The sequence below is a fragment of the Dendrobates tinctorius genome, unplaced genomic scaffold (genome assembly GCF_039654945.1).
Source record: "Dendrobates tinctorius isolate UK_male_01 unplaced genomic scaffold, ASM3965494v1 ptg000016l, whole genome shotgun sequence".
Lineage (NCBI taxonomy): Eukaryota > Metazoa > Chordata > Amphibia > Anura > Dendrobatidae > Dendrobates > Dendrobates tinctorius.
In genome coordinates, this window is record NW_027361684.1 from 43,369,634 (window position 1) to 43,397,082 (window position 27,449).

The following is a 27,449-nucleotide window of genomic DNA, read 5'->3' on the forward strand; positions in this document are numbered from 1 at the left end:
GCTCACCCGGATCACCCTGGTGGCATGGATGAGGGTTCGGTGACCCCTCCTCAAGGGGGAGGTACTGTTGTGAGTTCATTTTTCCCTTCACCATTGAGGTCTGATGAACCTCCTCCTCTGGTGAAGGAAGGTAGTGAGGCTGATTACCAAACACCTGGGCAGCAAGATGATGACTGGGTGGCTGGAATTGAGGACTGGATATAAGGCTGCCGACGCCCTTCTTCCTGGCTGGTGATTTTCCTGCTGGATTCTTGGAGGCGAGTCTGATTCCTGCATCTCAAAGCTAAGTTTTTCTGCTCTGCTTTGTAATCTTCAGTTTTGTTTTTGTTTTGCCTTGTTTTTTGGGAGTTCTGCCATCCCCGGCTGGGGGTGAGCTGAATTCCTTTTTTGTCTCTGATCTGTTGATCTTTTGCTCTGTCTTCAGAATATACCTGAGTGCTGATATAGTCTTTTGAAGCCTAGCGACTTCAGGGCCTGTTTTTCCTATCAGTCGGTTGGCTCTTTTTGATAGGGTTTTTGCGGATGGCAGACAGCAGCTTTGCTATCCTGTCCTATGTAGTTAGCTTGGGCCCCATCATTTGCTCAACCTATCTTTCTATCTGTGTTAGTGTTTTCATCTTGCTTCACCGTCATTATATGTTGGGGGCTGCCTATTGCTTTGGGGTCTGCTCTGGGGCAGTTTAGTTTTTCCCCTTTCTGTCTTTAGGCTATGTAGTTCTCTGGCTGTGATCGAGGGGTCTAGGGCACCGTAGGAACCCCCCACGGCTACTGCTAGTTGTTGTAGATAGGTTCATGGGTCTGCAATCCGATAGCTGCCAACCTCTCTGGTTTTTCTGGACTTAGCTGGTATTTTGTTTTTCCTCCTTCGGTGACTCATCATAACATTACAGGTTATGGGAACTAGATTCTGAGAAGGGACGTTGGTCTGATTGACGGATGTGGAGTTAGGAAGGAATATTTCGCCTAATATGGGTCATTATCATCTGCCTCAGGGGTCTTTTGCCTTCCTCTGGGTCAACATGTTGGGATATAGGTTGAACCATGATGAACTTGTGTCTCCTTTTAACCTTAAAACTATGAAACAATTGAAGCATTTTACAACATCCATTTCTCTCAACACTAAAAAGTGTACAACTGTGGGAGTTCTGAAATAAGGCAAGAGTGCCAGAAGGTTGTATGCTGTGTAGGCCACACTGTCCTCCATAAGACCTGCATGAAGCCAAAGATTTGTCCAAGGTGAGCATTTTCAGTGTGACTTGGCTTATATCATCACTATGCAATATCCTGCCCTGTGGCCTCTCTTCTAACACCCGCGCACCTCTCCAGTCCGTCCTTTACTTTGCTGCACGACTAATCTATCTCTCACCTCACTATTCATCCGCTTCTCCCCTCTGCAAATCCCTTCACTGGATCGTAATTTCCCAATGTACCCACTTCAAACTATTAACATTGACCTACAGAGCCGTCCATAATCTGTCTCCTCCATATATCTCCAAACTAGTCTCCCGTTACCTTCCAACAGTACTCTCCAGTCCTCTCAAGCCCTCCTTCTCTACTCCACACTCATACATTGCTCACCCAATCGCCTCCAAGACTTCTCCCTAACATCCCCCATCCTCTGTAATTCTGCGCACCAATACGTCTGATTATCCACCACACTCATAACTTTAAGACGACACTTAAAAACCCATCTCTTCAAGAAAGCCTGCAATGACCCCACTGCCACCTCACACCATTGGAGCTGCCGCAACCCTCCTACTGTCTCCTTCCACATTATCTGGCAGATAGTATTTTGTATGTGACCCCTTCTCATGCACAGCACCATGGAATCAATGGTGCTCTAAAAATAAATAAATAATAATACCCTGTTTCCCCGAAAATAAGACCGTCTTATATTAATTTTTGCTCCGAAAGTTGCACCATGTCTTATTTTCGGGGGTGGAGGGTTGTCTTATTTTCATAAGAAACATTCCAGCGCGCTCTACCCTTACATAAGGAACATTCTGTAACGTAAAACCAGTAGTCAGACATATAGACCGTTCAGCAGAAAAGCAGACAACAAATCAAAGTAACACACTACGGTACGGTACTGTAATTGCCTGACTCCCACACAGGGCCACAAAACATAAGGGCTCTAAAATGGCTCCCACACACTTTCTGGACACTGTACCGCTACCGTAACAATCACCCACAGCAGTTCCTCTACCGTAGCAGCCCCATCATCATTTTGCAGCCGCAAATATTCCCATCATCCCATTGCAGCCCTCATCATCCCTTTACAGTCCCCAATACAGCACCCCCATCATTCCATTACAGCCCCCATCATTCTACAGTACAGTATTGCAGCCTCCCATCATCCCACATCATCCCACTGCAGCCTCCCATCATCCTGGTATCCCACTGCAGCCTCCCATTATCACAGTATCCCACTGCAGCCTCCCATCATCCCGATATCCCACTGCAGCCTCCCATTATCACAGTATCCCACTGCAGCCTCCCATGTGTGTACCGTACACACACACACACACACCCCCATACAGAGACACACACACCCATACACACAGACACACCCATACACAGACACCCACACACACCCATACACAGACACACACCCTTACACAGACACACCCCCATACACAGACACACCCACACACACCCATACACAGACACACACACACACACACACACACCCTTACACAGACACACCCACACACACCCATACACAGACACACACACCCTTACACAGACACACCCACACACACCCATACACAGGCACACACACACACACTTTCACTTTCTTACTAGCTTCCTCCGTGGCGCTGCTTTCAGTGCTTTGGTGGTGCAGGAGCCCTGGGCCAATCACAGCCCAGGAACAATCAAAGGCTATGAATGACGTCAGCTGGCCCATGGTTCCTGCGCTGTGATTGGCGCAGGGCTCATGGGCGGAGATCGGGCACACAGCTCCAAGGCTGTGATTAACTCCTGCGAACAGCGTGGCTGCAGTGGTGGGCCCCTGGACAGCGGGAGCGAGACACAATTGCATGCCCCATGCACAGAACAAGGTATGCCTTATTTTCAGGGGGTGCCTTATATTAGCAAGCACAGTGCTCCCCCTAGCATGCCTTACTTTCGGGGGGCGCCCTATTTATGGGGGAACAGGGTAATAATGTATTGACATTTTATATTTAACACCTTGGGAACAGATTGGCTCTAGGTCACGGTTCCACAATGAAAGAGAAGCTGTCACATAATAAATCTGCATCTGTATAAAACATGTCTATAGCTAATATCCTATAGATATTCTACTATTTAATGAAGGCCAATGAAAATTAAATGAGTCCTATAGATTTATGATCAAGTGTGACCAAACATTTTACATAGGGTTGCTATATTTGGGAAGTTTGATGTAAGTGATCACTCATTGTTAGTGAGTAGCCATCAAGAAAGATCATACTCGCAAATGAGTGTTTCTTAACTCCAGTCCTTAAAACCCCCCCAATAGGTCATGGTTTTAGGGTTTCCATAGTATTGCACAGTTGCACTGGTGATAGAATTATCAAGGCATCCGAAATTTCAACAGGTTCTATGTATACTATACCCCTTATTAATGACCATAACAAATAGGCACTAACCAAAAAGGCCTATTATCTTTTGAAAATTATGGCTGATTTAAAGAATAAAAAAAAACAGAATACACAGGGGAGCAGCAGGAATAAAGTAAGAGCTACTAGCTACTTCTGACCTGGTGTCAAGTACTCTTTATGGGGAATGTCCCATGAAATGTTGCACTATTTGACCCAACTGCGGCAAAATCTTGGTGGAAATATCAGCCTAGAGTAAACTAATCAAAAGATAAGGTAGACTTTGATACACTTGGCTCTTCTTCAGACAGTCTAGTCTAAGTTTACGCCATCTTAAAATTAGGATTAGTAAATTTGCCTCAATATTGTTTCTTACAATGACAGTCAATGGCAGACAATTATTATTATTATTATTATTATTTATTGTTATAGCGCCATTTATTCCATGGCGCTTTACATGTAAGGAGGAGTATACATAAAAACAAGTACAATAATCTTAAACAATACAAGTCATAACTGGTACAGGAGGAGAGAGGACCCTGCCCGCGAGGGCTCACAATCTTCAAGGGATGGGTGATAATACAGTAGGCGAGGGTAGAGCTGGTCGTGCAGCGGTTTGGTCGATCGGTGGTTACTGCAGGTTGTAGGCTTGTCGGAAGAGGTGGGTCTTCAGGCTCTTTTTGAAGGTTTCGATGGTAGGTGAGAGTCTGATATGTTGTGGTAGAGAGTTCCAGAGTAGGGGTGATGCGCGAGAGAAATCTTGTATGCGATTGTGGGAAGAGGAGATAAGAGGGGAGTAGAGAAGGAGATCTTGTGAGGATCGGAGGTTGCGTGCGGGAAAGTACCGGGAGACGAGGTCACAGATGTATGGAGGAGACAGGTTGTGGATGGCTTTGTATGTCATGGTTAGGGTTTTGTAATGGAGTCTCTGGGCAATTGGGAGCCAGTGAAGGGATTGACAGAGGGGAGAAGCTGGGGAATAGCGGGGGGACAGGTGGATTAGTCGGGCAGCAGAGTTTAGAATAGATTGGAGGGGTGCGAGAGTGTTTGAGGGGAGGCCACAAAACATGAGGTTGCAGTAGTCAAGGCGAGAGATGATGAGGGCATGGACTAGGGTTTTTGCAGATTCTTGGGTGAGGAATGAACGGATTCGTGAAATATTTTTGAGTTGAAGTCGGCAGGAAGTGGAAAGGGCTTGTATATGTGGTTTGAAGGAGAGATCAGCGTCAAGGATTACTCCGAGGCAGCGAGCTTGTGGGACTGGGGAGAGTAGGCAGTCATTTACTGTAATTGATAGGTTCGTAGGGGGGGTCACGTGAGATGGGGGAAAGATGATGAATTCTGTTTTGTCCATGTTGAGTTTCAATTGAGGAAAAGATTACAAAGTATTAAAATGAGAAAACTGCACATTTTTTCAGGACAAATAATGTGTTACGCTATGAAATGAGAGCATGGGAATTTATGTCCAAAATGCAAATTCAGTCATAGGGTACTATTCTTACTGAGCTGCAGGGTATTCAACTGTTAGGACCTGGATGATCGCTTACTTCACTCCCATATCAGGGGCATAACAACTCCTAAGTCTACTATGCTTGTCTAGTGACCTATAAATCCACAAATAGTCCTTATATCAAGTATTCTGACACTTCATAAACCACAAAGATACAAAAAATGTCGGACTTATATATTCATGTTGCCAAACTGAAGAGACCCAGAAAAGATAAAAACATTAAATTTATTGAGATAATTTTAAAATAAGTTGAAAAAAAAACAAAATACCCAGCAAGAGGTAGAACACCAAAAAACCAACAGAAATAATTATATATTGTGTAGATAATCTTATACATAAATCCCATATATCCAAGGCAAATCAGCATAAATTAGCGGCTGAAAATACAGACACAATGTTAATTATATTGATATTGCAAATTGCATATAGATCCGGATAATATAATGCACCTATAGTGCCAACACAATATAGGTTGTAATACTAGTTATATGTAAACCTAGGCGCTAAACTCAGTTCCCTCAGCACAATTAACATCATCATGGATAACAATCCTAAGTGCAATAAAGAAAGTGAGGATTATTAAAGGGACAATTTACCTCATGTGAGCAAGCGTCTATAATGGTGCATGGCGTGTCCTCCCCTACCCCAACGCGCCTTTCGCAGTCGCTTCTTCCGGGGAAGCGACTGCGAAACGCGCGTTGGGGTAGGGGAGGACCATTGTTAGACCATGCTGTGCCCTTTTGGCTTAAAGAAAGCAAGAAAAACTGCAAATCTGCAAATAATTTAAAGAGTAATAATATTTTACCTAATTAAAAAGAAACTATTTACTCATAATAGAAATAAATATTTACTGTATATGATAATTGCTTGTTTGTAATATTATCACAGCTTTGCATAGAATTAGTCCCAAAAATCTAAGTGTATCACTTGCATTACGTAACATTCAGAAATAGCAAACTATATCCATGGAACTCAGACTGCTCTTTATACAACATTTATACATTTCCCCATAAGGGCTTTTACTCCTTCAAAGCTTAAAAAAGCACATCCTAACTACCAAGATCTGCATATATTAAAACAGTGAAATGGGTCCCATGGTATCCAGTCTGCAGATGGTACCCAAGTGGGATGGTGCTTAAATAATTCAAGTAGAAAATTGTTGCATGAGCGCTAATGAGAGCCAAAATCTGAAAAGAAAACACTACATATTTGATAGAGCCCAAGGACAAGAAAACTGTCTGGACACTTTAGACTTTCCGAATGTGGCAGCCTGTGCCATTGCTATAAACACTGATCAATTTCAGGTTAACATTTCATTTCTTCTCTTATTTCCTAAATGTGATGGGGGAAAAATACTTCCATAGAATGTTCTATTCCAAAGCAGCTCACAGAAAAAGAGGTAAATGATATACGAGTACCTGGCATAGATCCTACAAAGGGTGACAAGGTCGTATGTGTAAAATGGTAGCAAACATGGAGGCCTGAGGCAGGAAAGCATCTCGCCAGGGAACATAGGGCTAGAAGAGCCTCAAAATCCAATTATACCTTTCAAACAGAGCAGTAGGTGTTATTCTTCTTCTTCGTTCCCAGGCATATACAGTGAAGGAAATAATTATTTGGTCACTTGCTGATTTTGTAAGTTTGCCCGCTGACAAAGACATGAATATTCTATAATTATAATTATAGGTTCATTTTAACATTGAGAGATAGAATATCAAAAAAAATCCAGAAAATCCCATTGTATAAATTATATAAATTTGTTTGCATTTTGCAGTGAGAAATAAGTATTTGATCCCTCTGGCAAACAGGACTCAATACTTGGTGGCAAAACCCTTGTTGGTAAGCCCAGCAGTCAGACGTTTTTTGTAGATGATGATGAAGTTTGCGCACATGTCAGGAGGATTTTTGGTCCACTCCTCTTTGAAGATAGTCTCTAAATCATTAGGATTTGGAGGCTGTCGCTTGACAACTCGGAGCTTCAACTCCCTCCATAAGTTTTCTATGGGATTAAGGTCTGGAGACTGACTAGGCCACTCCATGACCTTAATGTGCTTCTTTTGAGCCACTCCATTGTTGCCTTGGCTGTATGTTTTGGGTCGCTGCGTTGCTGGAAGATCCAGCCATGACCCATTTTTAATGTCCTGGCTGAGGGATGGAGGTTGTCCCTCAGGATTTTACGGTACATGGCTCCATCCATTCTCCCATTGATGCGGTGAAGTAGTCCTGTGCTCTTAGCAGAGAAACCCCCCCAAAACATAATGTTTCCACCTCCATGCTTGTCAGTGGGGACAGTGTTCTTTGCATAATAGGCAGCATTTCTCTTCTTCCAAACATGGCGAGTTGAGTTACTGCTAAAGAGCTCAATTTTTGTCTCATCTGACCACAGCACCTTCTCCCAATCACTCACAGAATCATCCAGGTGTTCATTGGCAAACTTCAGACGGGCCTGCACATGTGCCTTCTTGAGCAGGGAGACCTTGCGGGCACTGCAGGATTTAAAACCTTTACGGCGTAATATGTTACCAGTGGTTTTCTTGGTGACTGTGGTGCCAGCTGTCTTGAGATCATTAACAAGTTCCCTCCATCTAGTTTTAAGCTGATCTCTCACCTTCCTCATAATCAATGATAGCCCACGAGGTGAGATTTTGCATGGTGCCCCAGATCGATGTCGACTGACAGTCATTTTGTATTTCTTCCATTTTCTTACTGTTGCACCAACAGTTGTCTCCTTCACACCTAGCGTCTTACTTTTGGTTTTGTAGCCCATTCCAGCTTTGTGCAGGTCTATGATCTTGTCCCTGACATCCTTATAAAGCTCTTTGGTCTTGCCCATGTTGTAGAGGTTAGAGTCTGACTGACTAATTGAGTCTGTGGACAGGAGTCTTTTATAAAGGTGACTATGTAAGACAGCTGTCTTTAATGCAGATAACGAGTTGATTAGGAGCATCTAACTGGTCTGTAGGAGCCAGAACTCTTAATGGTTGGTAGGGGATAAAATACTTATTTCTCAATGCAAAATGCAAATAAATTTATATAGTTTATACAATGTGATTTTCTGGATTTTATTTTTGATATTCTCTCAATGTTAAAATTAAACTACCCTTAAAATTATAGACTGTTCATGTCTTTGTCAGTGGGCAAACTTACAAAATCAGCAAGGGATCAAATACTTATTTCCTTCAATGTAAAAAGAAGAGCTCAGAATATCCTAACTAAATGAGAAAGAGTGACAGCCAGTGACAAAACCCCCAAAATCATGTGAGCCTTCATTAATGGCCTCTTTTGACAAGGTTCAAGAACCAAGTGATACAAAACACAGGCAAGTGTGACGGAGTAATGAGTAATCACGACCAAGTTACCCACTCATACTCACGTGCAACAATATTGAAGTCTTACGGACTATTATGATGCTTTCCAGACAGGGAACTACGAAGGAAAGCATTAAATCACCACTCCAGTGTGTTTTTTCAGTGCTGGAGTGGTGCTTCTAATCTAAGGTCCCTGACCGTAGCCCCTATACTTACCCGTCTCCGTCTTCACCTTTTATCCACATCACCATCTTGTAACCGCCACTTCTGATTGACCGTAAGTCAGAAGTAACGGTCACGAGCTCTCAATGTAAGTCTATGAGACGCAGAACGAGCTTCTCAAATATGTGCATTGAAAAGTGACCTCAGGTTCGCTCCATGAAATGCTGGAGCAATCTCTGGCAGGTCACGAACTGAAGGAAACTGAAGGGAGAGGTAGTGATAGGAGGTCAAGACAACAGCGGGTAAGTATAAGACTAAGCGCAGGGACCTTAGATTAGAAGCACCACTCCAGGGCTGCAATAAAAAAATGAGGTGGTGCTTAAAGGGGTTTTCTATCTAGAATTTTTTAGCTCCACGGCTTGCTGTAGTTAAAAATAATAAAATCACCTATATTCACTCTACGTGCTCTAGTATCAGCTCTCCCCAATCATCCTGGTGACTGCTTAAAGTCTGCAGCAATAACATCATGACTACAGATAATGCGACCTCTGCAGCCAATCACTTGCCTTCTACATCAGCATCAACAATGAGCTCAGTGAGAAGCAGTAGACAGCCGGTGTGGGTGCAGAGCAAGGTGAGTGCAGTTGATTTTATTATTTTTAACGGCAGCAAGCCAATGAGGTTACAAAGTGTATAGCATGGAAAACCCTATTAGAAAAGAGATGTGCTTTCATCGCTACTAAAACAGTCTTTCTAAGGGGTCACTCACACGGCCGAATGTGCTAATGACACTCGGATCAAACCCTGACTGAGTCTGAGACAAAGGTTAGTTTACCATGATCATATTCTCTCGCATGAATGATTTGTTTCTCAAGTTCGTAGAAGACTGAGAACTTAATTTCTCCATCTCCTCCATTCTATGTGTCCGCGGTAATCGGACTGCACTCGAATGACATCTGAGTGTAGTTTGATGTTTCACACACGCCCATAGACTTTGCATGGGTGCGCATTGTCCGATTAGTGGATGCACTGGCAGCATGCTGCAAGACATTTTCTCATACTGGATAGGCATGAAAAAAAAATTGCTGATCTGCTGAAAACCCACTGAAAATCCGTAGACATCAGTAGATACGTTCTGTAGACCATTTAGACTGAAGCGGAATAGTTGGCCCAACATCTACCGGTAAAAATGTGTAAACCTTGTATATATGCTTTCCATCCAGATCCAAAAGTCAAAATTTGCTGCATTCGATACCCCAGATTGCCCATTATTTGGCTAGTTAGACAGCCAGAGACCAGGAGTGTCTGAATGGAATGTGAAACTTCCCTTCTTCCCCGTACTAGCCAGACCTTCTCGCCAGGTTTGGCACTTGATGTGAGAATATTGCAATCTACTGCTCAGCAGCTGCCTCCGCCATCGTGCCAGCCAGGTAAACACAATCTGAATGCGCCCATTCGATATCGTAGCGAGGTAGAAGACAAGAAGAAAATAGACGCCAATAGCTCTGGTCTGTTGCAATGTAAAACAAATCCCCCACGCTGCTAGTAGATAGATGTGAGCGTATACCTTGTTAGTGGATCAACATAAGTTAGAAAACATTACTTTACTCCTCAAATGGGGGTTTTCTGTGCAAGAAAAGCAATCAAACTAGAAAACCGACTCCTTTTGTATTCTAATGAGACAAACAAATTATACACGGCTGCCCACACAGAAAACGTCAGCTCGCAAGTCTTACTTCAATACTTTCCACTGGAGCTTAGAAAGGTAACTTAACTAAACAAAAGCTTCAGAAAGTTCCCGTTACTTCATTCAATGGTAAGTTATTTTCTTGTCAATTGTGCAGAAATAGGTAATTGCTTTTCCTCTACATTTCGTTGACTGCATTGAACTCAAACGGGAAGGAGTAACCTGTATCCTAATGTGAGTAGCGTGCAGAGACTCAACACATCTATTGATCTATGATATTCTGAGATTTTCACATGGTAATTAATTTCTAGCACTAATAATCTGTGCACAACGCAAAGTCACCTGTTTTTATACTGGTGACTGTTTTTTTGTAAAACCTACCTTTCTCATGAAAAAAATTGTTAGCATTGTTGCAGATTTTTATTTCTCAGCAGAATCATTAACACCGGCCCGTTTCTTTCTGACTGCTCCTAAAAATCTAGACCCATGCTGCCCTCTTGAAAAAACCTCTCAGCACTAATTGAGCTGGAGCCTATTTTCCGGACTTTACATCACAGAGGCTATCCACCTCGGTGACACATCTCCCATGGAGGACCTGTCCAATTGCTATCCAACAATGGTTACAGGAAAGAAAAATACTGACAAAAACAAAACCTGAGAGGTCATACAATGAAGGCAAGAGAGGAACTACACGCACATAAATAAACTATACGTGCACAAAGTCATAGTACGAAATGGTAAACTGACATTTAAAATTGTACCGTATAAACCTAGAATGCCCTCACACATACAGAGATCTGACTAATTTCTTTCCAGTCAGACCAATATGATTCTGAATTGGTGTGTATCAATGGGAAAGTGATCTCACCTGTCATAGAACTGATCCTATGTGCTTAAAGTGAACCTGTCATGTAATAAAACGCTGTAACTGTGCACTCTGCACTGACTGTCGGCTCTAAAGAAAAGCCTGCTGTCAGTCAGTGCAGGGGGCACAGTTACAGCCGCCACTCTCTATACACAGAGTGGTGACTGAAACCGTGCCGGTGCCACCCCTAAGACTGGAAGATAGACACTGCTGGGGAGAATAAAGTTCATTTCCTCCCGACAGCGGGGCTCTCAGTGCCACTGCCATATGATGCCAGAACGCTAATCACCTGCAGATTAACCCCATATCTGCAGGTTAATAGCTTTATTTTACATGACAGGTTCCCTTTAAAAACCCCTCTGACAATCACAATGAAAGTGCTGTGTACAGCATCTAACATATATCTAAGAAGAAAACTCCATTATAGAGAATATAAAGGTTCCACTTCAGGACGGTCATAATAGATTTGGAAGATGAGAATTGGCTCTATCCTAACAGAACATACAGTTGTGGCCAAAAGTATTGACACCCCTGCAATTCTGTCAGATAATACTCAGTTTCTTCCTGAAAATTATTGCAAACACAAATTCTTTGGTATTATTATCTTCATTTAATTTGTCTTAAATGAAAAAACACAAAAGAGAATGAAGCAAAAAGCAAAACATTGATCATTTCACACAAAACTCCAAAAATGGGCTAGACAAAAGTATTGGCACCCTCAGCCTAATACTTGGTTGCACAACCTTTAGCCAAAATAACTGCGACCAACCGCTTCCATGCTCAATGTGGTACACACAAGGACACAGAACAGAGGTTGAGTCAACTTTAATCCATGTCAACTGGCTGCAAGTGTGATTTAGTTATTGCCAACACCTGTTAGGTGCCACAGGTAAGTTACAGGTGCTGTTAATTACACAAATTAGAGAAGCATCACATGATTTTTCGAACAGTGCCAATACTTTTGTTCACCCTCTTTTTTGTGTTTGGTGTGGAATTATATCCTATTTGGCTTTAGGACAATTCTTTTTGTGTTTTTTTCATTTAAGACAAATTAAGTGAAGATAATAATACCAAAAAATTTGTGTTTGCAATCATTTTCAGGAAGAAACTGAGTATTATCTGACAGAATTGCAGGGGTGTCAATACTTTTGGCCACAACTGTATGTATCTGTACATGGCCAACTTAGATCAAGTTTATCATCTTTCAGATTAGTTTGATTAGTCAGAATTCTGTGTGGGCAAAATCAAGTATAGAGATATTGGAATAATCGTAAAGGAATCTGTTACTCGATTCATGCTGCCGAAACCACGGATAGCATGAATCAGAGATTAGTTGCATGATTGCAGCCAGGTACGTTTTTCTCTGAAATGCTCCAGTGTTTTGCAAAGATCTTGATTAATTGGAGAGGCAGCTGGCAACCATAGGAAAAGATGAACAAGTCTGGTGCCACCCCGGCCAACTTGTCCCTGCACCACTTTACTTAATAGATAGGTCTTTTCCGGTGTACACAAATGGGAGAGACCTGTCCATCAACTAGAGCAGTATAGGGGAAAGCTGGCCAGGGTTGGTGCCGAACTAATCTCATCTAATCTTGGTGTTTCAGGGTAAAACATGCTTGTCTGTAATCGAGCAGCCAGGTTGTGATTCATGCTGCTCGTGGTTTGGGCAGCATGAATCAACTGACAGATTCCCTATAAAGAGTGGACAACTGTGCCTTTCAAAAACATAACTACCAGCTTTCTGAGAAATGACTCTTCATGGTGTCCTATCAAATCTCTACCAACGATGCCAGCCCTGCATGCATAAAGTGCCACAAAAATTACACCTTATACTGGTGTATTCTGGAAGCTACCATATATACTCATGTATAAGCCGGCCCCCTTTAAACCGTCCCCCCCCTAGCCGAGGGTTAATGGTGGTCCAAAAAGATGCTCCATAGATAAATACCCCCCATATGCTGCTGCACAAGGGTTAATGCTGCCCCATAAAATGCTCCATAAATACCCCCCATATGCTGCTGCACAAGGGTTAATGCTGCCCCTTAAGATGCTCCATAAATACCCCCCATAATATGCTGCTGCACAAGGGTTAATGCTGGCCCATAAGATGCTCCATAAATACCCCCCATAATATGCTGCTGCACAAGGGTTAATGCTGGCCCATAAGATGCTCCATAAATACCCGCCCATATGCTGCTGCACAAGGGTTAATGCTGCCCCTTAAGATGTTCCATAAATACCCCCCATAATATGCTGCTGCACAAGGGTTAATGCTGGCCCATAAGATGCTCCATAAATATCACCCATAATATGATGCTGCACAAGGGTTAATGCTTCCCCATAAGATGCTTCATAAATACCCCCCATAATATGCTGCTGCACAAGGGTTAACGTTGCCCCATAAGATGCTCCATAAATACCCCTTATTTGCTGCTGCCGCTGCTGCAATTAAAAAAAATAAAAAAATGACTTACTCACCTCTCCTTCGCTGGGGGTCACAGCAGGAGGACCCGGAGACACAGCGGTGCACGGCGATGGAACGGGGACAGGTGAATATTGCTCTGCCCCCGTCATACTCACCCCCTCCTGGCGCACGGTCTTCTCTGCAGCCCCTGCTTCTCCCTCGGTTGTCTTCTTCCTGCGTTCAGCGGTCACATGGTACCGCTCATTAAACTCATGAATATGCGCATATTCATGAGCTTAATGAGCAATACCAAGTGACCGCTGAACGCAGGAAGAAGACGACCAAGGTAGAAGCAGGGGGGCTGCAGAGACATGCCAGGGAGGGTGAGTATGGTCTCTGACACCTCCGCTCCCCATCCCCCGCTCACCCCGGTATATGACTCGCGTATTAGCCGAGAGGGGGACTTTCAGCCCAAAAAAATGAGCTGAAAATCTCAGCTTATACGCGAGTATATACGGTAATTGTTAGCGATTATCGTTTGTAAGCAGTAGTATTTTATACTTGCTGCACCTCACATGCTGGTAATATGGTGATATGCAGTAATCAGATTGGGTTTGAGATCTGGACATTACATCTGCAATTGCAGGATGGTTTTGATATGTTAACCCCTTAATGCAAAATGACGCATACGTACTGTATGTAATTGTGGGGGCGCCTGGGTGTGGAGCAGGCTGAGGAGCTGAGCTCTCTCCACATGCATGTGATGTCAGCCATAATTCATAGCTGACATCTGTCTCTAACAGCAGCTGCCAGAACTTAGCTACGATTGTTGCTGTTAACCATTTAAATGCCAAGTCAAGCTCTTATGCACTGTCTTCCATCGACCCCTGTGACGCATCTGTGGGCACCTACTAAATGCTTGCATCATGGCCATTTTGGTACTTCTGTGAAGTCTAGCCACAGGCTGAGTAACATAAGAGACTGCGATTTACACTACATACTGCAATAACGTGATAGCGCAGTATGTAGTGTAAGCGACTGAATGATTGCAGGTTCATGTCCCCTAAGGGGATTAACAAATAGCGGAAAAAAAGAAAAATAAAATAAAATTTTTAAAAATATAAAAATTTGAATCCACTTCTTGCCCCCAATAAAAATGAAAAAAATATACATATTTGGTATGGTTGTGTCCATAGAAGGCCATGCCATCAAAATATAACATGTATTTACCTATACGATAGACACTATCAAGAGATAAAAAATCAAGAGGCCAGAATTTGCGTTTTTTTTTCAGTCCCGCTTCCCTAAAAAATGCAATAAAAAGAGAACAAAAAGTCATACAGTATGTACCCCAAATTAGTATAAACTATACTATCAGCTTGCCATGCAAAAAAAACCCCCAAGACTAGCTCCATCGATGGAAAAATAATAACTTTATGGACCTAGGAAAATGACAACACAAGGCGAAAAATTACAAACGTCTGAATTTTTTTTTACCACTTAAATTAAAAAAAAAATAAAAATCTATGCTAGTTTGTTATTGCTGCAATTGAACTTACTGGTAGAATGATGCAGTCAAGTTAATTTTACTATACAATAACAATATGAAAACACAACCCAAAGAACATTAGCAGAACTGTATTTTGTCAACATGCCACTTGGAATTTTCTTTCCCATTGTTCAGTACATTATATGGAAAATAGATGGTGACATTAAAAACTGCAGCTCGTCCCGCAAAAACCAAGCCCTCCGACACTTATGTCAGTAGAAAAATAAAAGCGTCATGACTTAAGAAGGGGAGGAGCAAGCAAAGTGCAAAAATTGTGTGCATAAGCAAGGGGTTAAAGTCTGAACATATAAAAGGAGTAGAAAGGGCAGAGTTGCTCATAATACAATCAGCACAATAGTTATTTATCCTACTATTAAATTAAATAGATGGGTCAGTACTAAACTTCATGTAAACGATATTACTGCAATGTATCAAGTACAAAAAAGTCATGACCAGAACAACAGTTGATCCAGCTGGTGAAATAGTCTGCTACTGTACCATAAAAAATAGTACCATAGTGTTGAAGGACTCCATCATTTACAGGAAACAGACCTTGTCTTTAGAATGACTTCACGTAGGTATGAATTCAATAAGGCTGAGAGATACTTCATCCTGAAACACAGCCCGATACCATACACATGGAGAAAACACCCATGAGACTACTGGAACATGTAAGGAGGAAATTTCTCATGTTAAACTGGACACACAATGTTATAGTGGCTGCAGAGCGGAATAAAATGTTTTTTTCTTTAATTATTTCACTTTAAGCTATGGTGGGGGCGTGTTCTTCTTTCCTTTGAGTGTTGCTGCCTGTTTATGATTGGTCGCCATCATACAGGGAGAAGAAGTACAACACCTCTGGTGAAAAATGTCTGATAACACCTAAATACTGCCATTGTTAGCAACAGATATGTAAAATTAAGAAAATAATAATACTTTTTATTCCCCTCTTTAGCCATGCTTGCATCCGATATCCACTTCAACGTGAAAAATTTAGTGGATTTTGAGGAGTAAAAATCTCGAGCACTCTCCATTATGCAAACCCTTTCTTATCTAGGTTCTCATAATGAGCAGATCAATGACCTATGTTCTTTAATGACGTAAGGAAACTTGCACTGTGTATTATCAAGGCCTTGGGTGAACTTTGAGGTGATTTTTATAATAAGGGGTACCTAGCTTATAAATATAGAGAAACATTAATTTATGATATTCTTCTGACTTGATGTTTACGAGACAGTGGAGTGGACAGGTCTTAGTAGAATGTGCTTGATCAGGAGAAACTAGACCAAAAAAAACCCAAAACATTTTCTTACAAAGGGACATGAGGTATGAATTTCCAGACTGGAGAGTTCTAAAATCAAATTTTAAATAGCCATCCTACCAATATATGCAAATGTATCTTAATAATAATAATAATAATAATAATAATAGTACTTACTCTCATCTGGGTTAGGAGAAGCAAGGATAGCGCTGTGCTTTCTTTTTACTTCTTCTACATTCTCGGATATCTTGTCAATAAAACCTCTGATCTCCTCCACCTGAAAATTTACAGATGGATAATTCTCTTAAAATAAAATTTGCAGCAACATAAATGAAGATATTACAGGATTCTGTTTATAGTGCATCTACACAGTCGGGATAATAATTGTAATTGATCTATGGTGTTCGGTAAATGAATTATGTTTAAAGAGAAGCAAATTCTTTAAATGAATTATTTCTTTATGGAAAATTTTTCTGTTGTAAACAGCGCAATAACTCTGCCCCACCAAGTTATTATTAAACCCATATCACGATAAAAATAATGCTTTTTTGACAGTCAGGCTGGATACACACATAACATCATACCTGTTCAAAGAACTCATCCATGAAACGGTCTCGATCCAAGCTGACAGCCACTTCATCATCTTCATCACTGTCTTTCGCCTACAAGACAAGCAGTTTTCTGTTTACTTTGACATAAAGCAATGCTTTTTTTTATTAAAGTCTTTATATGTCTTCATAAACTATAATTACGGACTTTTTGCATATTAACTGGGAATAATTAGAAGAGTAGTTAGGTAATAGATAGTGGTAAAGTAGAGATTAAATGCATCTATGTGACAATAAGGCAATGAAATTCATGCATTTAAGGCCATCAAAATTATCTGGTGATCATGAAGTTCAACTTGAGGTCAATATTTTTAAATTTATTTATTAATGCTGTTTACACCTTGATCAGTTATATCATTAATACCTAATATTGTGTAAGTCCCCTACAAAGAGGCGGACATATCGTCGATGCAACCTGTAAAGCCGCACATTGGCCCAAGTCGACAGGTCGACACCTATAGGTACCTTGGTGTGATCCTCAATAATAAGCTTGACTGGGCCCATCACTTGGATGCAGTGTACAGGAAGGGCCACAGTAGGCTTTACCTGCTCAGAAGGCTGAGAGCCTTCGGAGTTAGGGGGGCACTCCTTGCATCCTTCTTCAACTCTGTTGTGGCATCAGTCATCTTCTTTGGTGTGGCGTGCTAGGGTAGTGGCATATCAACCAGGGACAGGAATAGGCTGGACAAACTGATTAGAAGGGCCAGCTCTGTCCTGGGATGCCCCCTTGATCCAGTTCAGGAAGTAGGCGACAGGAGGATACTGGCCAAGGTGAGCTACATAGTGCAGAAGGATTCCCATCCCATGCATGAGACCGTGACAAAGATGTGCAGTACTGTCAGTGACCGGCTACTTCATCCTAAATGTGAGAGGGAGCGCTATCGAAAGTCCTTCCTTCCTGCTGCAGTTAGGCTGTATAACCAGCACTATCCAAAACGGGGAACGACCCAAACAGTGAACTGATAGATCCAAAGTTGTGATAGTCCGGTTATATCTTTTTTTTTCGTATATGTACCTACCTACTGTCAATGTAATGCCTTTATGCATCTGTATCTGTACTTGTTCCTGCCTTGCTGCTGTAATGCTCTGAATTTCCCCATGGTGGGACGATTAAAGGATTATCTTAAGAGGTAAGGAGGCCCAATTCCATCTCCAAAGCAGTAAGCAGCTTCTGTCACAGACACATTACTATACTGAACATATACTCATCTTGCACTGGGGCCTTTATTTTTTGTGTCCACCACTGCTTCTATATGTCACCATAACCACTCTGACAAGTCAAGGCTGACCACAAAACCTTTTGTGGCCTGCAGTTCTGTCACTAAGACATCAACCTTAGGATCTTAAAAGGGGTTGTCTGGGGACTCACATATTAATGAATAATCTGTGGGATATATCATCAATATGAAGTTTGTGGGGGTCTGACATTTAACACCCCCACCGATCAGCTGACATCTGCTCTGCCAGTATATGGAGCCAAAACAACGCAGCTCTGTACATTGGTTATGTTCTAACCATTTCATATTCAAAAAATCCTCAAAACCTGACGTTTTGGAGATGCCCTGACCAAGTTGCCCACCCATTACAATAGGGCCACTGTCAGAGTCAGTCTGATCAGTGAATCTGTGAATGTTTTACATCATCATTGTACTTTATGGTAGTGGTAAATTTAGGTCAATATTTTTTGCATTTTGCAAGTTTCATATGTATAATTTTTATGCCCTTAAACCAGATAGTTATATCTCAGAAAATAGTTAATAATAAACATTTACCACACGTCTACTTTACATCAGTGTCATTTTTTAAGCATATTTTTTGTTAGGATGTTAGAAGGATTAAAAGTTAATCAGCAATTTCACATTTTTTCACCAAAATTTACAAAACCATTTGAAGTGATTTTGAGGGGAATATGTGACAGAAAATACCCCAAAGTCTCACCATTTTAAAAACTGCACCCCTCAAAGTGCTCAAACCACAATCAAGAAGTTTATTAGCTCTTCAGTTGCTTTGCATGAATCAAAGCAATGTAGAAGAAAAAAAATGTTGCTTTAGCCCCAAATTTTTCAATTTCACAAGGGTAACAGAAGAAAATTGACCAAACAATTTCTTGTGCATTTTGCTTGAGTACGCCAATAACCTCTATGTGACGTAAGACTACTGTTTGGGCACACGGCATGGCTCGGAAGGGTAAGAGAGCCAATCGAATTCTGACCATAATTTGGGCTGTAATAGATTGAGGATGCCATGTCACATTTGAAGAGCCCCTGACAAGCCAAAACATCAGAAACCACTACAAGTGACCCCATTTTGGAAACTACACCTCTTGAGCAATTCATCATGGGGTGTATGTAGTGGGCATTTTAAAGCCCCAGGTAATTCACAGAATTGTATAACATTGGGCTGAGTCAAGGGAAAATTACCATTTTTCCCACTAAAATGTTGCTTTAGCTCCAAGTTTTTCATTTAAACAAAGGATAATAGGAGAAAGTGAATGATACAATTTGTTACGCAATTTCTCCTAAGTAGAACAATTACTATATCCCTTATGTGGTCAAGAACTACTTTTGAGGCGCAGTGCAAAGCTCAGAAGGGAAGAAGCACCATAATGAGGAGGATGCCATGTCACATTATCAGAGCCCCTGAGCTGCCAGAATAGCGGAACTCTCCATAAGTGACCCCATTTTACAAACTACACCCCCAAATAAATTCATCTAGGGGTTCAATGAGTATGCTGACATCACATGTACCTCACAATTTTATACCATTGGGCAGTGACGAAAGAATAATTACATTTTTTACTACTAAAATGTCATTTTAGACCCAAATTTGTAATTATTATAAGGGCTAATAGTAAAAAATAGGCAGCACAGTTTGTTTTGCAATTTCTCATGATTGCGTCAATACCCTACATGTAATTGGGAAATACATTTCAGGCACAGTAAAAAGTTCAGGCGGAAAGGAGAGCCATATTATAGTGTAGATTTTACTGATATGGATTGCAGATGTCATGACCTACTGAAACAGCAGAACCCCCCATAAGTGACCCCATTTTATAAACTACACCTCTAAATATATTAATCTAAGGGTACAATGATCATACTGACTTCACGGGTGTGTCACAAGAATTTTATACCAATGGGCAGTTAAAAAAAATAATCACATTTTTATCACAAAAATGTTGTTTTGGTCCCAGATGTTACATTTTCCCACGGGAAAGTGAGTAAAAATGGCACCAAAAATTGTCCCACAATTTCTGCGGAATGTGGAAATACCCCATATGCAGTTGTACAGTACTTGCATAACCACACGACGAGAGTCAGGAGGGACAATATTCGACTCCTGGAACATAGATTTTCCTAGAATAGTTTGCGGACTCCATATACAAGGCCTTAAGTGGTAGAAGAGCAGAATCACCCCATTTTGGAAATTATACCCCTCTGGGAATTTATCTACAGGTGCAGTGACGATTTTGACTCCATGGGTGTTTGCCAGAAACAAGCACCAGTGGATGTTGATTAGTGAAAATTGCAAATTGCCATTGTAGTGCCTGTACATTGTAGTGTAGATTTTGCTGATTGTAGTGTGCCTGTACGTTGTATTGCCCAGTACATTATGCCCAGCTCGTGCTTCTGGAGACATGCACCCGAAAATTAAGCTGGCTCTCATCGCTACAGAAATGTCAAACATGTGGACTCTTTATGTGGTTTAGGCACACTGTGGGGCTGAGAGCATTTGGATTTTAGAGGGCAGAATTGACCGAATTTCTTTTTCTTTTGGGGGGGGGGAGGGTGAAAAGCCATAGCTCTTTTTTCAGAGCCTTTGTGATATCGGCAACCTATAAGCCCTTTATATTTCCATTAAAAGATGACCGACTGGGGAAGGGATTTGCTTATTTGGTGGATTGAATTGAAGCTTTTGTTTTGAACATTTTTCATCAAATTTTGGATCACATTTATCTGGCGCTTTACGCTGAGCACTTCCTTTGGGGTTTCCATCTAAATCTCAGAATAATGCGATTCAGATGAAACCCCCGATGGATCCAATCACTATAATGAGGCAGCAGAGTTACTCCTTCTGGCCTCACTGGTGTACTTCTTTTCAGGAGTGCACAAAACTGTGGCCGACCATGCTTTTGTGTACACCTAAAAAGATGGACCAGACAGCATGCACAGTGCCTCCATGTGCTTTATTATAACTAATTTTCTGCCAGGGGTTCCCTCTGAATCACGTGTTTCAGAGATTTATACTGAAACCCCAGTGTAAGTGGTCAGCATAGAGAGAAGAATAAATGTGAGCCAAGCCTTACTGCAATTTTTGGCAAGCAGAATGAACAAATCAACAGCAGGTAAAGAATTGTTTTTATTTATTTTTTACGCGATTCCTCATGCAATATAAGTGATAAGACAACTTCATTCTTCTCATCTATGCAATTTCAGCGATTTGTTTTTCAAAAATTATTTTTTGGCATCGCTTCACTTTGAGAGCTATTATTTTCTATAGTTCTGCTGACAGAGTCATGTGAGGGCTTTTTTTGCGGGATGAGTTGACATTTTTATTTGTACGATTTTCAGGCACATGACATATTGTGATCGCTTTTTATTTCGATTTTTCAGAAGCAGTATCAACAAAAAACAGCAATTCAGGAATTATTATTATTTTTTTTGGTAAATGCTATTCTGTATGTGATAAGGCAGCTGCATTCTTTGGGTCAGTACCATTACAGCGATACCCCATTTATATATTTTTTTATGTTTTGCCGATTTACACAGTACAAACTATTTTATAGAAAATAGAATTTTTTTTGCACTGCTGTATTCTGAGAGCCATAGCTTTTCTATTTCTCCACTGACGGAGGCGGTGTGGCAACTTGTTTTTTTGCAGGGCAAGATGCCGTTTTCAGCTATACTATTTTTATTTGCATTCGTCTTTTTGATCACATTTTATTCGGCGGTATGATGATAAACCATAGCTTTTTGCTTAGTTTTTATTTTTTACCGTGTTCACCGAAAGAGTTAAATAGCATGACAGTTTTACAGATCAGGTAGTTCCAGATGCAGCCATTCCAAATATATGCACTTTTTTGTTTTAACAGAAAAATATGTATTTATGTTTATAACTTTTTTATTTTATTACTTTGTGATTTACAAAAATATATTTTTATAATTTTAATTTTTTTTTTGCTTTTTTTACTTAGTCCGTCTACGTGACATTAACTTTTATCACTCATTTTTCTCTGGTATAATGCGCTGCTATTTGCCAGCACTGCAATGCATTATAAATGTCGATGTTACACTGACAGACGCTTCTTAGAAAATCGTCATCATGGCAATCCAAGGTTGTCATGACGACGATCGGCCCTCCCGATGACGTTGCGGGGGTGCTGATCAGACGGGAGTAGATACTCTCTCCCTCTACTAGCCTCCAAAATGTTGCGAGCGATATCGATAGTGCATTATAAGGGGTTAAACAGCGGGGGGCATTGTGGCAACGCTCTTGGCTGTGAGAGTCGGGGCTTGGCTATCATGTAAGCTGAGTTCCCAGGAGCGATTGCGCAGGCGAAGCTCGCTATGACACACCTATACATCATCGGTTGGAACCCTATCTGACCATGAAGTATAGGTATGCCAAATGTCGTGAAGGGGTTAAAAAGTGGCACATGCATTAATTGCTGCACAAGGAGAGTGGGGGGCTGGCACACTAGATATCTAAACCAAAGGTTAACATAATTTTTGCCAATCACAGTATTTGATATTGGATAATTTATTTTTTACTCATTTGTTTTCGTTTGTTTACCTTTATGTAGTTTTGGGACTTGTGGGAAAATCTAGACATTCCCAGTAATTGTTTAGTCCTGCACACAGGCTTGGGGAAGTTTTAGACCATTCTTCAAAACAAAACAGCTTCAACTCTGAAATGTTGGTGGGTTTTCTCAAATGAACTGCTCGCTTCAGGTACTTATGCAACATTTCTATAAGATAAAGGTCAGGATTTTGAATAGACTATTCCAAAATTTTAACTTTATTCTTTATCAGTCATTTTTTTGGTGGAATGACTTATGTGCTTTGGGTCATTGTCTTGCTTCATGACACAAGTTCCTAACATTTTCTTTAGAATTTACTGCCAAAACTCAAAATTCATTGTTCTATCAATGATGCCAAATCATCCTGGCCAAAATGCAGAAAAACAGGCAAAAACACAATGCTACCACAACCGTGTATCACAGATGGTATGAAGTTTTTATGCTGTATTGCAGTGGTTTTACTTCTCCAAACACAACACTTCTCATTTAAACCAAAAAACTATTTTGGTCTTGTCAGTCCAAAAAAACATTTTTGCAATATCCTCCTTCCTTTTAAGTATGAACGCTACCAGACTTATGATCGCTAGCAGACTGCAGAAGGGCTTCAATGTTCTTTTTGCAGAGCACAGACTTTCTCCTTGAAAATCCCAAGGTAACTATTTTTGTCATTATTATTCAGTGTCCTCCAGATGGTGGAGTCATGAATATTAGCTAATGTGAGGGAGGCCTTTAGTTGTTTAAAGGTTACCTTGGGTTCCTTTGTGATCTTGCAGACTATTATACTGTACATCATGTTCTTGGCATCATTTTTGTTGGTTGACCACTCCTGAGTAGGGCAATAATGGTCTTGAATTTCCTCCATTTGTAAACAATCTGTCTGTGGATTGATTCACAGTTCATATTTGCATCATTCTATTAGGAGGTACTGGCTAAGTTTGTTCTTGTGTAGGTATACTATATATAATTAGCTGAAACTTTCCTCACATCCTAGGACTCTTTAATTAATGCTGGATCCTAACAGTCCATTAAATTTGTGGACATCTGGGCCAGAAGAGGTATGTTTGATAATAATAATAATAAATTTTATTTTTATAGCGCCGACATATTCCGCAGCACTTTACATTTCAGAGGGGATTTGTACAGACAATAGACATTACAGCATAACAATAATCACATACAGAAGATTATAACAAATACCAAGAGGAGTGAGGGCCCTGCTCGCAAGCTTACAGTCTATGAGGAAAGAGGGAGACACGAAAGGTGGGTGGTAACAGTTGCTCTGATTGTATGGACCAGCCATACAAGTTAAGTGTGTAACAGTACAGACACAGAGGGCTAATGGATGCATAAAGCATGTGGGAACATGATGCTGGGAACCTGGTTATGGTAAAACTTTTGGCTCTGCCACACAGGGATAGGTTAGGTTAATGTGTTGAGGCGATAGGCCAGTCTGAATAAATGCGTTTTCAGGACACGCTTAAAATTGTGGGGATTGGGGACTAATCGTATTGACCTGGGAAGTGCATTCCAAAGAATTGGCGCGGCACGTGTAAAGTCTTGGAGACGGGAGTGGGAGGTTCTGACTATTGAGGATACTAACCTCAGGTCATCAGCAGAACGGAGGGCGCGGGTAGGGTGGTATACTGAAACAAGGGAGGAGATGTAGGGTGGTGCTGAGCCATGGAGGGCTTTGTGGGTGAGGGTAATAAGTTTATACAGAATTCTGGAGTGGATGGGTAGCCACTGTAATGACTGGCACAAGGTAGAGGCATCGGTGTAACGATTGGTGAGGAATATGATCCTGGCTGCAGCATTCAAGACAGATTGGAGAGGGGAGAGTTTGGTAAGAGGGAGACCGATTAGAAGAGAGTTACAATAGTCGAGACGAGAATGAATAAGAGAAACAGTAAGAGTTTTTGCAGAGTCAAAAGTAAGAAAAGGTCGAATTCTAGAAATGTTTTTGAGGTGCAGATGACAAGAGCGAGCCAGTGATCGAATGTGGGGGGCAAAGGAAAGCTCGGAATCAAGTATGACCCCAAGACAGCGGGCATGTTGCTGGGGAGTAATAGTGGAACCACAGACGGAAATGGCAATGTCGGGTGTAGGTACATTAGTAGCGGGAGGAAACACAAGGAGTTCAGTCTTTGACAGGTTCAGTTTCAGATATAGTGAGGACATGATATTAGACACAGCGTTTAGACAATCGCCAGTGTTTTCTAGAAAGGCTGGCGTGATGTCAGGAGATGAAGCGTATAATTGGGTGTCATCAGCATAGAGATGGTACTGGAAACCAAATCTACTGATTGTTTGACCAATAGGGGCAGTGTACAAGGAGAAGAGGAGGGGGCCTAGAACCGATCCTTGAGGAACCCCAACAGTAAGGGGAAGGTGAGAGGAGGAGGAACCGGCAAAAGAAACAGTAAAGGAGCGGTCGGAGAGATAGGAGGAGAACCAGGAGAGAACGGTGTCCTTGAGGCCAATGGAATGGAGCATAGTGAGGAGGAGCTGATGATCCACAGTGTCGAATGCTGCAGAGAGATCCAAGAGAATTAGCATGGAGTAATGACCATTTGATTTAGCTGTTAGCAGATCATTAGAGACTTTAGTGAGGGCAGTTTCAGTGGAGTGTAAAGAGCGGAAACCGGATTGGAGAGGGTCGAGAACAGAGTTTTCTGAGAGATAGCGGGTAAGACGGGAGTGGACCAGGCGTTCCAGGAGTTTAGAGATGAAGGGAAGATTAGAGACAGGTCTATAGTTAGCGGCACAGTTTTGGTCGAGGGATGGTTTTTTAAGTAGTGGATGTATGATGGCATGCTTAAATGAGGAGGGAAAAATACCAGAAGAGAGAGAGAGGTTAAATATTTTAGTTAGGTGAGGGGTGACAGCAGGGGAAAGGGACTGGAGGAGATGTGACGGAAATGGGTCACTGGTGCAAGTAGTTGGGCGAGAAGATGCAAGGAGCCTGCTTACTTCTTCTTCTGTGACTGGTTCAAAATCAGAGAGTGAGTTAGATGCAGTGGGGGAGGGAGGACAGTGCATGGTATGAGGGGATTTGGAGATAATTTCCTGTCGGATCTGGTCAATTTTTTCTTTGAAGTAATTGGCCAGATCGTCAGCTCGGAGCTCCGTGGTTGGGGCCTGTACTCTTGGATTGAGTAGAGAATGAAAAGTGTCAAAGAGACGTTTCGGGTTATTGGACAGTGAGATGATGAGGGTGTTGAAATAGGTTTGTTTGGAGAGGTGAAGGGCAGTGTTGTATGTTCTAAGCATAAACTTAAAATGGATGAAATCTTCGTGTAGATTGGATTTTCTCCACAGACGTTCGGCGCACCTGGAGCACCGCTGCAGGAAACGTGTTTGCACCATGTGCCAGGGTTGTCGCCGTCTGCGTTGTGGTGTTCTATTTATAGGGGGTGCAAATTCATCCAGGGCACTTTGAAGTGTTTCATTGTAATGCTTCAATGCAGAATCAGGACATGAGAGGGAGGAGATAGGGGCCAATGAAGACTGCAAGTTCTTCAGAAGTTTCTGGGTGTTAATGGCCTGTATGTTTCTATAAGTCTGGACAGTGGGGGTGACCTGAGCAGCCTGGCAGTTCTTTATAGAGAATGAAAGAAGATTGTGGTCAGAGAGCGGGAGAGGGGAGTTTGCAAAATCATCCACTGCACAAAGCCGAGAGAAGACCAAGTCGAGGGAGTTTCCGTCTTCATGCGTTGGAGAATTAGTAAGCTGCAAAAGGCCAAATGAGGAGGTTAGAGATAAAAGGCGAGTAGCAGATGGGGAGAGGGGAAGAGCAATGGGGATGTTGAAATCTCCCATGATGAGGGTAGGGATGTCACAGGAGAGAAAATGTGGAAGCCAAGTGGCAAAATGATCCAGGAACTGATGGGAGGGGCCGGGAGGACGATACACCACCGCCACTCGCATGGAGAAGGGGGTGTAGAGTCTGACGGCATGGACCTCAAAAGAAGGGAAGACAAGTGAGGGTACTTGAGGGATAACCTGAAAGGTACATTTTGGTGATAGGAGCAGACCAACGCCTCCACCAGCTCTATTGTCTGATCTTGGGGTATGAGAGAAGTGTAGCCCCCCCGTATGAAAGAGCAGCAGCAGCGGTAGTATCTGACTGCTGGATCCAGGTTTCAGTAAGAGCCAGGAGGTTAAGAGAATTAGAAAGGAAGAAGTCATGAATGAAGGAGAGTTTGTTACACACTGAGCGAGAATTCCAAAGTGCACAATTAAGAGAGACAGATGGCATGCAGGGAATATTAATAAGATTAGAGGGGTTTCTGAGTGTAGCAGTGGGGGGGTTTGACTTTCTATAACATGGTGGACCAGGGTTGGGAGCAATGTCTCCTGCAACTAGGAGAAGGAGGATAGAAAGAGTGAGCAGATGGTTAAGTGATTTGTGAGAGCGTCTCTGGTGTTGAATGGTGGGACTGGCTGGATCTGTGCAATTTAACAATGTGAAAAGAGCATGAGTGCTATACATAGGAGAGGAAAGAAGCGAGGGGCCAATATGGATGGAGTGTGGAGAGTTAATGCCAGGGTGGTGGATGTGTGTGAATGCAGCGGCCAGGATAAAAATTACACAAATGCATATGGTATATATTTGTTGTACTCCAAATGTACAGAGAGTAGATGTATATAAATGTCTTACCTGTCTCCTGCCCTGTCTAAGTGCCATGTTATAACTGCCAGAAGTACTTTGATA

The 27,449-nt window shown here is 41.8% G+C and overlaps 1 protein-coding gene across 5 annotated transcripts in view; it reads right to left on the minus strand.

Moving 5' to 3' along the window:
- The window catches only part of STX1A (syntaxin 1A), a 182,337-nt gene that overhangs the window by 52,527 nt on the left and 102,361 nt on the right, over window positions 1-27,449 (minus strand). For all 5 annotated transcript variants that reach the window (XR_012228954.1, XR_012228955.1, XM_073565760.1 and 2 more), the window contains exons 2-3: window positions 16,912-16,989; window positions 16,505-16,604 (exon numbers count right to left, since the gene is read on the minus strand). Coding sequence is in view for 3 of the 5 variants with exons in the window: in XM_073565760.1 (XP_073421861.1) it covers window positions 16,505-16,604; window positions 16,912-16,989 (178 nt within the window). In the remaining 2 variants the exon portion in view is untranslated. The remainder of the gene's footprint in view (window positions 1-16,504; window positions 16,605-16,911; window positions 16,990-27,449) is intronic.